The sequence below is a fragment of the Mytilus californianus genome, unplaced genomic scaffold (genome assembly GCF_021869535.1).
Source record: "Mytilus californianus isolate M0D057914Y unplaced genomic scaffold, xbMytCali1.0.p SCAF_9, whole genome shotgun sequence".
NCBI lineage: Eukaryota > Metazoa > Mollusca > Bivalvia > Mytilida > Mytilidae > Mytilus > Mytilus californianus.
This window is the reverse complement of record NW_026262745.1, coordinates 17,083,365-17,095,096: the sequence shown is the minus strand read 5'-3', so window position 1 is coordinate 17,095,096 and position 11,732 is coordinate 17,083,365. Positions and strand designations below refer to the sequence as shown.

The window sequence follows — 11,732 nt, the reverse complement described above, 5'->3', positions numbered from 1 at the left end:
TGCAAATTCGTATGTTTAATATGGAAAATAAAATTAAATTTATTGTTAATTCAACGTGATTCTAATATTGCAGTAATATAACAACTATAAGTTGCATTCTTTTATAAACATTGGCAGCGTCGGACTATGATTCAACACATTTTCTTGTCGTCTTTGAATGTCACTTTTTGTGATATTACTTAAAATGACATCTTTTCATAAACAATGTCATAATATTGAAGACTGTATCGTGTTATCTCTGAGCTTTATGTGTTGCTTTCTTCTCTAGTTAGTAACGTCTTCCATTGTTTTATGTTCATTGTTGGTCGTATTATCTTAAGAGGTGGTAGTTTTTTATCATCAGATTTTAAGTCTGGTTGTGCCTTTGGTTTGGTTTTCTCGAGATGTTCCTTTATAGTTTTCTTTTTCGTCGAGGTTTCATTTTCAGTTTTGATCGGTATTTCACCTCCTACTGTAGGTAGCACGTAATCAGGTGGATTATCATAAATAGTGACCCACTTCCCTTTCTCTTTTTCGTTTCTTTCCCGGTAATCCATTTCTACGACGACCAGGAATATACATCCTCCAATAAAAGAAGTAAAAATGACCATACTTATGACCAGTAGTGTCCAATGAAGAGATGTCATATTCACTGGTCTAAAGGGTGTCATGTCTGCAAATAAGAAAATGTATCTATCTGTATAAAATTATAACTACTGTGTTAACATGTATTAAAAGAGAGGTGAAAGATACCAAATGGAAATTCAAACTTGTAAGTTGAAATAAACTGTCAACACCATGGCTAAAAAGACCACCTGAGATCGCTCCCGGTTTTTGGTGGGGTTCGTGTTGCTTAATCTTTAGTTTTCTATGTTGTGTTTTGTATATCATAATTGTTTGTCTGTTTGTCTTTTTTTAGCCATCGCGTTGTCAGTTCATTTTTGACTTGTGAGTTGTAATGCCCCTCTGGTATCCTTCGTCTCACTTTTTCAAAAACAAATGTTGAAAATTGTTTTGAATTAAAGAAGATATCTCCGTCATGCAAAGTTATGATACCTTGCCTGACTTTCACTAAACTATCTAACTATTTTGTCCTTTTTGTTTATAAGCTCTTCATTTTTTTTGATAAACTTTGGATTTTCAAATAGTTTGGACTCAAGCATCACTGAAAAAATGCGCATCTGGTGCAGAAAAATGCGATAATTGTGATACCGTGCACCTGACAGGGACGCATACCCGCACTGCAAAGGGACTTTATTACATGCATATTATAACGATATTGAGGACTGCCCGTACAGTTAAAAACGACGTCTGTGATGGTATTTTGTTTTAATGTATGCCTACCTTTTGATTGGGCCCAGTATTCCAATTTAAATCCTTTATAATCATTGTCCTTTTTGCTGGCATGAAATGTGACTGTGGCACTATCTCCTGATGTTTTAACTATACCCGACGGTGAAGAATCTCCGCAAAACGACCTGATGACAGAATACAGACTTGATGGACCTAAAATGAAGCGAACGAATCGTCATTATATATAATCTAAGATAAAGTAACAAAAATCCAAATTTGTATTACTCCACTTTTCTCTTTCTGCTGCTTATTTGTTATAATACTTATACAGTCTATCAGAAATACCAACCCTATTTACGTTTTTATCTGCAAAACTTACATCAAGAAACGTAGAACCACAATAAAAATCAGGACATGAAAACACTTAATTAGCTCTTTAATACCGGTATATCAGATAACAAAAACCAAAACTGGAAGCAAAACAATGATAGGCAATTAATATAAAAATAAGGAGATGTGGTAAACAACTATCGACCTAAGTTCAAATGAAGTAGATTTAAGCAATAATAAACAACCGTACGACCGTCAACAATGAGAAAACCCATACCGCAGAGTCGGCTTCAAAGAACCCCGGCATGAAAATGGGAAATAATTCAATCGAGAAATTTTACGGCCTAATTTATAACAAAAAGTTATCAAAAGTACAAAAAGACTAAAAGATAGCGCAAAGTACTTTAACAAATCTGAAATGAATTGTGAGTCTGAACATTCTTATGATACTAGTTATTTGACCTACCATCTATAATTTCTATAATATCCTCGTAGCAGTTAAAAATGTTTGATAATTCACTATCTAAAACTTCGATATGGACAATGGCGTTCTGTATACTGCTGTCGGCAAGGATGTTCCATTCTAAAGAATAAGAACTGTAAAGAAATAACATTAACTAGCTTCAATAGCTAGTGGTTCGTATTGCTCACTCTTTAGTTTCTATGTTGTGTTTTATGTAGTTTTATTTGTGGTCTTTTCGTTGTTTTTCGTTATTTGCCATGGCATTGTCACTTTGTTTTCGACTTATGAGTTTGACTATCCCGTTGGTAGCTTTCACCTCTCTTTTTGGACTATTGGCCACTTTATATGATAAGGTTAACGAGTTTATATTATTGATCTAGAGATACTCTGTCCAAAAAGCGAAACTGATCTCCATTACGGGCAAGATATCTAACCTTTTTTAAAAAAATCTAATGTAACGAGCGGAAAAAATACAAGCACACGTGTTGGTGCTCTCTGGCTATAATTTAATGACATTTTAATGACAATATAGTTTCAATTTATACAGCAGTTCAGTGCAGAAAAATAAAAGAAATGTTAAGTCTTGTTTCTACCTATATTGGTATACGATTTGTTGTTATTCCAAATAAATTATGACACAATGATATAACAGCAAAAGTATAATTATGAGGTAAACAATAAGTCTAAGGAGTCATTATTTAAAGAAAGACTTATACGATATTAATAAGTCAGTAACCTTTTATATTAGCATTTAAAATCATAGATCTTATTATGCTAATAAGATTAATCAACATTTCAAATGTTATTGTACCGACCAAAATGTGTAGTAAAAAAACATAATTTGACAAATACCAAGGTTTTTCGAGAAGCTATAATGGTCAATAACGGCCAGATGGATGCAAAATAACAGCAATAGCTCACACTGGCCAATTGATTACTACAATGGCAAAGATATGGACTTTCTTGTAAAATGAGCTTTTCTCTTCCTGCATTACCCGATATACTAACTAAGATCGTCTTAGCAATCTGTATATAAACGTTAACAGATATGTGATTAAATGTTTATTGTCAAGTTTCGTACATGTAACAATCCTGTGATTTTGAATTTTAAACCAATATCATTTCCTTTTTTTCCTTTTTATCTTTACCAAAGTTATGAGTGCACGTAACACGTCATTACCTGAATGCTTATCTGAAAATCTATAAGAACCAAACACTTGCACAATTCTATAAACTCGCAAGGTACAATGTATGACCGGTTCATGGGATAAAACCCCATTACAATCCAAAAGCATAAAGAAATGTCATGAGTGTACCAATACCGAATGCGACGTATCATATGATATTACATAGGCAACACGACGGGTGTCACACGGAAAGCGGGAACTATTATCCTTTCAAGAGCATTTGAGTTCAAACATGGTCTTACGATGGGTTAGTGATGCTTGATCTTTGGTTTTCTGTGTGGTGTTTTGTTACTGGTGTTTGGCATTTCGTCGATTAAACAAAAATACATACTCTCCATATGGTTGTGGATAATTTGGAGAGGTAATAACACTTCTTTTTCCATTTGCTGTCAACCCAACAGAGGTTGTAGCGGTATTTACCAAAGCTGGAACCAAAAATACAAGTAAAAATTAACAAATGGACATGTAAATAGTGTTTATCATTTATTATGCTCTATAGCTCAAAGCGCATTTTAATTGTATCTTATTTTGTTAAAGTTATATTATAGACGATGTTTATTTTACTTATATTTTTTATCAGTACTATCGTTGCACATTTCTATATTAGTATAACTAGTAAATATAAATCAGTATATATCGTCCCATACTTTCTTCTTATAGCCAAGATATACCTTTTTTGCGCTGACGCGGCATAAAGCAAACATCAATAAATCAATCTTCTTACAAGGTTCTCGAAGTGTTTGGAGCATTGTTGAAGCTTTAAAGAAACATTTAACATTGGCTTCAAAAACCCAAGATCATTCCTTAAATAGAAAGTTTTTGTGACTCCACCATTTTCAAAATATAATATGATCTCTTATTCCTTACTTTACAAAATGAAAAAACTTCTACTTATGGGCCAACATTAGTATCGTTCGTATAAATGTATCCACGTGATTAAACTACATGTAATAGGTCCACACGAATATTATATCAGTGGCGGATCCAGAACTTTTCAGAAGGGAGGGGGGCGGGGTGGGGCGCTGACTGACCTAAGGGGGGCCCGCTCCAGCCATGCTTCAGTGATTCCCTTTATAATCAACCAAATTTTTCCCACGAAAGGGGGGGGGGGGGTGGTAGGGCCCCCTGGATCCGCCATTGTATATGGTTACTGATGTACCAACGTGATTGTCACTAATATGCCTGCAAAAGTCAGTCTCTGTTTGTTTCTGAGTCTTTGTATTGCTGTCTCACAGACTGAGGCGTAACCAATTTTCCAATTTAGATTGGAGACGTCTTAACATATAGAATGTACACTATTCTAATTTTGGAACCATATCCGTTCAGCTGTATCTGTATTTTAAGGGGGGCATTTGGTTACTCTCCCTCTCTTATTGGCAGATACCCAACACCCAAATTATTCACATGGTATACATCAAAAAGTTGCCAGTTACAAGAGTTTTAAGAGAATATTTTATAAGCTTAAAAACCATTATTCGTTTCATCGTCCAGTATAAAGCACAAAACGTTTTTTGTTTATTTTTTTTTTTGTAATTTGTTTTTGTTTTTTTTTTATGATGAAAATGTGAAATTACATTCTTTTGTATACAGTATTAGACACCAATTAAAAAAAAAATAAGTGACACTTGTAAGATTGATCAGGTCAAAATGATATTGAAGATATATTACAACTGATTTTGGTTAATTAAATGCTGCTTCTTACAATTGCTACTGCAGATTTATTTTATTTTGTTTTATCAAAACTTACCAATAGTTATAAAGTAATAAATAATACATCCACTTCCATACGAATGAAACATTTCCCCCTTGCAATTATAAATAAATATCAACACTAGAACATCATAACCTATAAATCAAAACGCTCGTTGTACATGTAGTTTTAAAAGATTAAAAAGAGATTATCATTCATAAAGTTTGTAATGAAGAGAGCGAACAATTTAATCACATAACATTTAAATTAATCTTTTCGTATAGCAAATCCCACACGGAGTGCATTTTTTTCAAATAAACCTAGAGTTTACAATTCTAAGGTCACATCCAAGTCTCCTTGTTATCATATTTTCCGAGCAAGTGTAAGAGCTTCAATTACTAGTAAGATTATTTTATAACTTCTTTTATTTCATTTTACTGCGAAAAGAATTTGAATAAATCTATACATGTATTCTACTTCGACGAAAGTCATATCTATATTTATGTTTCCTAGTTGGACTCATGTCAACACTAGACAAAATATGTATGGGTAAATGATATATTAACCAAATATAGCAAAAAGTCCATTCCCGTTAATGTTGAAATAGTTAACGCGATATCAATGTGTAAGATCTAGAAGCCGATCTGGACAAGAGGTGGAACTGCAGCAGTGTAAATATCGTTTGGCATGGTTGTTTTTTCCCAATTTAATGCTGATATTTTTATTTTTTTGTTGATTCATCTCATTGATAGAGAAAAAAAAAAAGAATGAAGAAAATTAAAAAGCAAATAGTTACATCAGAACAACGAAATATCGTCTTGCGATCATATGCATTAGGATTAGAGGTAGGCGCAGAAATTATGCCTTAAAATTGTAGCAATTCATTTATGACACCTTTAAGTGCTTTAGCAAGGTTCTCACGAAAAATCATGGTACTATCTCCCAATACGGGGAATCGAATTTAACATGGTACCAATTCTTATCGGACATGACTGCATAGTACCACAGCCAAACAATAGTTATTTTAGGGGATTTTACATTTTAAGTGATATTGACTTTTATCTGCTTACCCTTCCGGTTCGGTTTGTGTTGCTCAGTCTTTAGTTTTCTATGTTATAATTTGTATACTGTTGTTTGTCTTTTGCTCGTTTTCTTTTTTCCCATGGCGTTGTCAGTTCGTTTTCGTCTTGAGAGTTTGGATATCCCTTTTTTGTCTTTCGCCTTTCTTTTGGTGTACCGCATACTGTATACAGAAAATGAACAGTGGAGGCAATGCGCAAAAGTGATTTTTTAAATTTGATAACACATTTTTATTGAAAGAAAAATATACAGTGCATATAGTGATGAACTAACAAATTCCGATGTAAAAATTAATTTTCACTGTAAAACGTGTATAGTGTTTATGGTAATATTCTTTACAAAGCACAAAAATGTCAGCATTCACCTCAAAAGCTAAAAAAAAACTTTAAACAGACTTATCAAGAAGGGATATATTTACGATAATGTTGTCAGGTCATTAAAGATGGCATATTTTGGCTTTGATATTGATTCACTTATAGAGTCTTTGCATCGAAAATAAACTCATTTATTCTAAAACCAGTTGTTGGCATGATACCGGTTATGTTCTTCTCATATATTTTATGATGGTATGATACTAAACCCCTAACGGGAGGGATTGTGCTTGGTATTCATATGATGAAGACATCATCTTTCAATCAGTTTAATTGAGGTCTGGAGCTGGCATGTCAGTAACTGCTAGTAGTCCTTTGTTAATTTATGTATCATTGCCATTTTGTTTGGTTTCTTTTGTTACCTTTTCTGACATCGGACTCGGACTGCTTTTAAACTGAGTTTTACTGTGCGTATTGCTGTGTGTTTGTTTTTCTACATTGGCTAGAGATATAGGGGGAGGGTTGAGATCTCAAAAAACATGTTTAACCCCGCCGCATTTTTGCGTCTGTCCCTAGTCAGGAGCCTCTGGCCTTTGTTAGTCTTGTATGATTTTTAATTTTAGTTCATTTATTTATTTCGGAGTTTAGTATGACGTCCATTATCACTGAACTAGTACTCATTTTTGTTTAGGGGCCAGCTGAAGCACGCCTCCGGTTGTGGGATTTTCTAGCTGTGGTGAAGACCACTTGGTTGCCTTCAGCTGTTTTCTGCTCTTTTGTCGGGTGGTTGTCTCTTTGACACATTCCCCATTGCATTCCCATTCTCAATTTCATAGTGACCATAATTATATATTCCAGTCATACATCCCAGTCAGCTTTTGGTTTTGCATATCTTTATTACTGAATGATATCAATCACAAGTGACGTCATGTTATCCCTCAGTACACGAGCCAATATATTTGGACATACATGTAGGTTTGAAGATATCATCAAAAAGAAAACCCTATAATAATTGTAATCTTCAAATTCATCAAATCTTGAAATCTTGAAATCCCATTGTTTGAAAAGACAGTGCGCTTCATCTATAGGGTTATTAACATACTTAGCATCTTCATGTCATAATGTTACCTATCTTCAATAAAAATGTAAAGGTACGACCATGTTTGATGGTAACTATGAATTTTAGAATGAATATGCTGGCCTGGCAAGATATGAAAATAAATAATCCTTCCCAAGACAGGATGAAAATGAATATTCTGTCCAACAAAATCAAGTACATATACAACTAACATCTAATCTAATATACGTCCTTGAACAAAATGAACAAAATAATTTTGTTCAAATCAAACCAATTTTTGCATGACAAAACTGCGCCAAATATATCAACCGACCTAGCAACAGGTGAAAATAAACATTCAGTTCGAGAAAAATCATTCTGCCCCCACCCCCTTCCCTGCAAAATCAAGTGTTCTTCCCTTACTTATTGGACTTGTTCGATTCACTACTGTGAAAACATTTGGTTTATATAATAATTGACGCTGTTGTGAGGTTTTATGGTTTGCATCTATGCTGTCTATGGTTGATTGATTTTTGTTTGCTTAATGTGGGTCGTATATATTTCCTCAGATCGAATTTTCTTATACCTTGCCAAAATGAAGATTTTACTAAGCTGTTTTAAAATATATAATAAAAGGTATGGGTCAACATGCTATTTTTATGCTACAAATCGTGTAAAATTGCCAAAATTTGCATAGATTGTTCATGAAAAAACACATTTTTGTGAATAAAAAGAAATTTATGAGATAGAATTTTGAAACAAATTATGAGAAGATATGTTTTATAATATGCTTTAAGAAAATAAAAAGAAAATAATGGTGTCAACGAACTTGTTTTCTTGTTGCAGGAAAAAAATGAAAATTTCACTATCATTCCAGTATAAAAAAAATTCTATGAGAGTTATCTCCACTTTAATGGCCAAGTTGAAAAATTTATTTTTAAAAAACACAAATATTAATCACTAATTCTACTGTATACAAATAAACAGTCTTAGACATAAATTGCAAATCTGTCTCAAAATTTGCAGATTTAGGCAAAGAACTAGACCGATTGTGTACTGCTAATGTACACAATTGGGCGTAGGGTGTATGCTTTAGGTAAATATAAATCACCCCCTTTCAGCTTCATTGACTCAATATTTATAACAAAATGATAACAATTTATTATAGATTAACAGTTAAACAAAATATCAAAATCAAAGTTCTCCTCGCATACGATTTGGACTTTTCATTTTGTCTATCTCATCGTGTCTACTAAAAACAGATTCCGTGATAGGTGGCAGCTTTAACTTCTCAAATGGTTTGAAATTCTTTTGGTCCATGTGTACGAAATATTTCTCATAAACAAATGAATACCGCTTTCTCATGGGCGGTTTACTATATTGTTGAAAGTTTGGTGTGTACGTTGTTGGCTTTTTCCTGCAGTCTCGAATGATAAGATATATGAAACCTATCAATACTACCAAAAGAACAACAGCACTTAACACCATTAAAACGTAGTTAACAGTACTGTAGTGTATTGGTCCAAACTGATCTACATCTGAAATAAAAGGTACTAGTTGTAATATGTTCTAATACGACACTGATGATCATTTACAAACGATTAAATGAATATTTGTTTTTTTTCTAAATTGTTTTGTAATAAATTTGGCCGTAAGATTTCTCGTTTAAATTGTTTCACATTTTTCGGGGCCTTTCATAGCTGACTATGCGTTTTGCTCATTGCTGAAGGCCTAACGTTGACCTATGACTTCTATGTCATTTGGCCTCTTATAGAGAGTTTTCTCATTGGCAATGTTTAAAAACACTGCTTTTATAGAAGTAAAATTAAGCCAGAAAAAAAATATGTCTGGGTGTTTATAGACATTATAGGTGGTTATCTGTAATACTTTTGTGTCGTTTGGTCATTGACGTATGTACCACTCTTCTCTGTTTATTAATATGAAAATGGATAAAACCAGTGAGTTCTCTTGGTTTTTCGTATATTTTGTATAAAGTTGGTCAATAATACGGGAGGCCTCTCGCCTAAGTAGTTGGATTAAAACAAAAAGACATTCATGTGGCTTTACAACAGTGTTGATTTTCTGAATTGATAAGGTGTTGTTTCGATGCAAAACCATACCTTCTTCAGCCCAATATTCCATCTTGAATCCTCTATAATTATTGTCTTCGCTGGTAGTATAGAAATATATAGTTGCAGAATCGCCAGATAGGGTAACCAAACCTGGAACTGATCCACCACAATATGTCTTTATTGTAGAATATAACATAGAGGGGCCTGGAATAAATAAATAAAATCATTCATGATGGAAATCCTTGACATTCACCTAAATATACAAATATAATTCCTACAACATTAGAAAATACAAACCAGTCCTTGAAATAGTTTGCCATATTAAAATAGAGTAATGTATTAATTTAAAATCAACAATTAATTTCTAAATATCAAATATTTTTAAAAGTGGAAGTAATAGTTTTTAGCTCATGTGTTATACAGAAAGAACAAGACAATCTACCAAAAATGGTGGGAGGTGGGGTGTAATTATTGAAAAGGAAACATTTATCCATGATAAACATGAAAAGATAACTTCAGGAAATATCTAAGACAGAATAATGTGTTAAAATGTTGAACTTCATTTATATATAACGAAACAGAATTCTAATTTAGTCAATGAAAAACGTGATCATAAACTGTAATCATTGCAACTTCAAGCTGTGCTAAATAACTAGAAAAGAAAACAACATAAAATATTCAGTACTGTTACAAAATAAGAAACCTTTTCCTCGCGCAAATTTAACGCGTTAAATTTTAGTTGTTTTAATTAGGAAACGACCAAATGCCTACTTATGGACAAATGGAGACGTCATTCAAGAGGATACATGAACATATTTAAAAGATACTATCAAAGATCTGAAATCAAAATCAAATTTCCAAATAACCGTGAAATCAATTTAAGATATGACATGATACAACTACTGCCGATGATACTGACTTGGGACATGCATATGTGCATGTGATGGAGTTAAACTTCTTTTGATATCTTTAAGTCTACCTTTTAATCTCGATCAGTGGACAAAAAAGACCTAAAGGAGCGTTCCTGGTAAAGGGTACTCAAGGTCAATGATTTCTTGGTATTCCTGCTTATTTAAAGGTTAATCCAGAACTATGATTTCTGGGCGTTTCTGTTTAGAGTTAAACAAGAACTATAATACTTCAACCACACAAACCGGTAACTATACATTGTATAAATAGATATATCTTTGTATAAAAGCAAACTTCCAAGTGTCAACGATCTTTAATTTAATAGTACCAAGATTGAACAGAGTCGGTGAGATTTTAAAAAAGTAAGTAAATTGATTTCATGATGACTTACCATCCATAACATCCACATGGTCTTCATAACAGGTAAATGACTGAGGAAAATCAGCGTCCAAGAAATTCAACTTTACTATGGCCTTAGAGAATGAATTGTTTGCTTTAATGTTCCATTCGATCTTAAAAGGCCTAAAAAAACATGTAATATAAAACTTGTTATCAGCATTCTTGTTATATGGTGTTAGTATGGAATAGCGTTCAAATATTTATTGACGTTACAGTAAAACTCTGTATCTCAACATTTCTGGAAGAAAATATACCATGCAGTGACATATTTGTATACCGTTTCAATAAGATCTCGTTGTAGATGTATTAAACGAACTTGTCTGATTGTACAGCACTCGAACGGTCAGATGTGTATAATAAACATAGGCACTATAAAAAGTTTTTGAATTCGACATTGCATAAAACAGAAAAGTTTACACATAAGCTCTTGTGACATAAAAAAATATAAAAAACGTGCTTGTGCTAATTTTTAACCTTTTCTTTTTTTTCCACAGCTGATCTGACCTTTGGTATCCCATTTAGCTACCCAGGGAGTATTACTCATACAAATTACTCATATTTACTGAATAGTATATAATCGATTTTTTTAACTCATTTACTAACTTATGTGTATTGCTTTGCTATCTGGTGCTTATTTCAAAACTTTTCGGGTTTTACCGCTGCTGATCTACAGTCGGATGTCCCAGATATACAAGAAAGCTATTTAACAAATAATGAAAATAATTGAAAATGGTATCTGCTAATACATAAAATCTGATGAAATTAAACAAAATCATCTGAAGAAACAGAAAACACCACACATCTTAAACACACACTTACTCCAAATAGAAGTTTGGATAGTTAGGAGTCTTGAGGACGTCTTTCTTTTCGTTCGCTGTTAATGTATATTGAATCTGTGTTGTTCGAACTATCCCGCCAACTCCAGTTTTACGACCAGTAACCAAAAACAAAAATCAAATATA

The 11,732-nt window shown here is 32.9% G+C and overlaps 1 protein-coding gene and 1 long non-coding RNA gene across 3 annotated transcripts; both read right to left on the bottom strand.

Annotated features, from left to right (window-relative positions):
* Positions 1-5,108, bottom strand: LOC127714390 (CUB and zona pellucida-like domain-containing protein 1). 2 transcript variants are annotated; one of them, XM_052220445.1, is made up of 5 exons: positions 5,000-5,108; positions 3,584-3,677; positions 2,069-2,199; positions 1,324-1,485; positions 1-652 (listed from the first exon to the last, which is right to left on the bottom strand). In XM_052220445.1, the coding sequence occupies exons 1-5, from the start codon at positions 5,049-5,051 to the stop codon at positions 246-248; spliced, it is 846 nt and encodes a 281-aa protein (XP_052076405.1). In that variant the 5' UTR covers positions 5,052-5,108; the 3' UTR covers positions 1-245. The 2 variants fall into 2 exon arrangements, with proteins under 2 accessions (XP_052076405.1, XP_052076406.1); XM_052220446.1 differs by having other exon boundaries at positions 2,069-2,185; positions 5,000-5,107.
* A 3,204-nt stretch (positions 5,109-8,312) lies between these two features.
* LOC127715376 (uncharacterized) lies at positions 8,313-11,732 on the bottom strand. Its single transcript, XR_007988367.1, has 4 exons — positions 11,590-11,732; positions 10,763-10,893; positions 9,511-9,666; positions 8,313-8,928 (listed from the first exon to the last, which is right to left on the bottom strand). It is a non-coding gene; the product is annotated as an uncharacterized LOC127715376 (long non-coding RNA).

Coding starts and splice junctions, on each gene's coding strand:
- LOC127714390 (XM_052220445.1), bottom strand. CDS start 5,051: ATGTTTCATTCGTATGGAAGTGGATGTATTATTTATTACTTTATAACT. Junction 3,678..4,999: donor TTATTACTTTATAACTATTG/GTAAGTTTTGAT, acceptor TTTTGGTTCCAG/CTTTGGTAAATACCGCTACA. Junction 1,486..2,068: donor TATTATAGAAATTATAGATG/GTAGGTCAAATA, acceptor GCTTCATTTTAG/GTCCATCAAGTCTGTATTCT.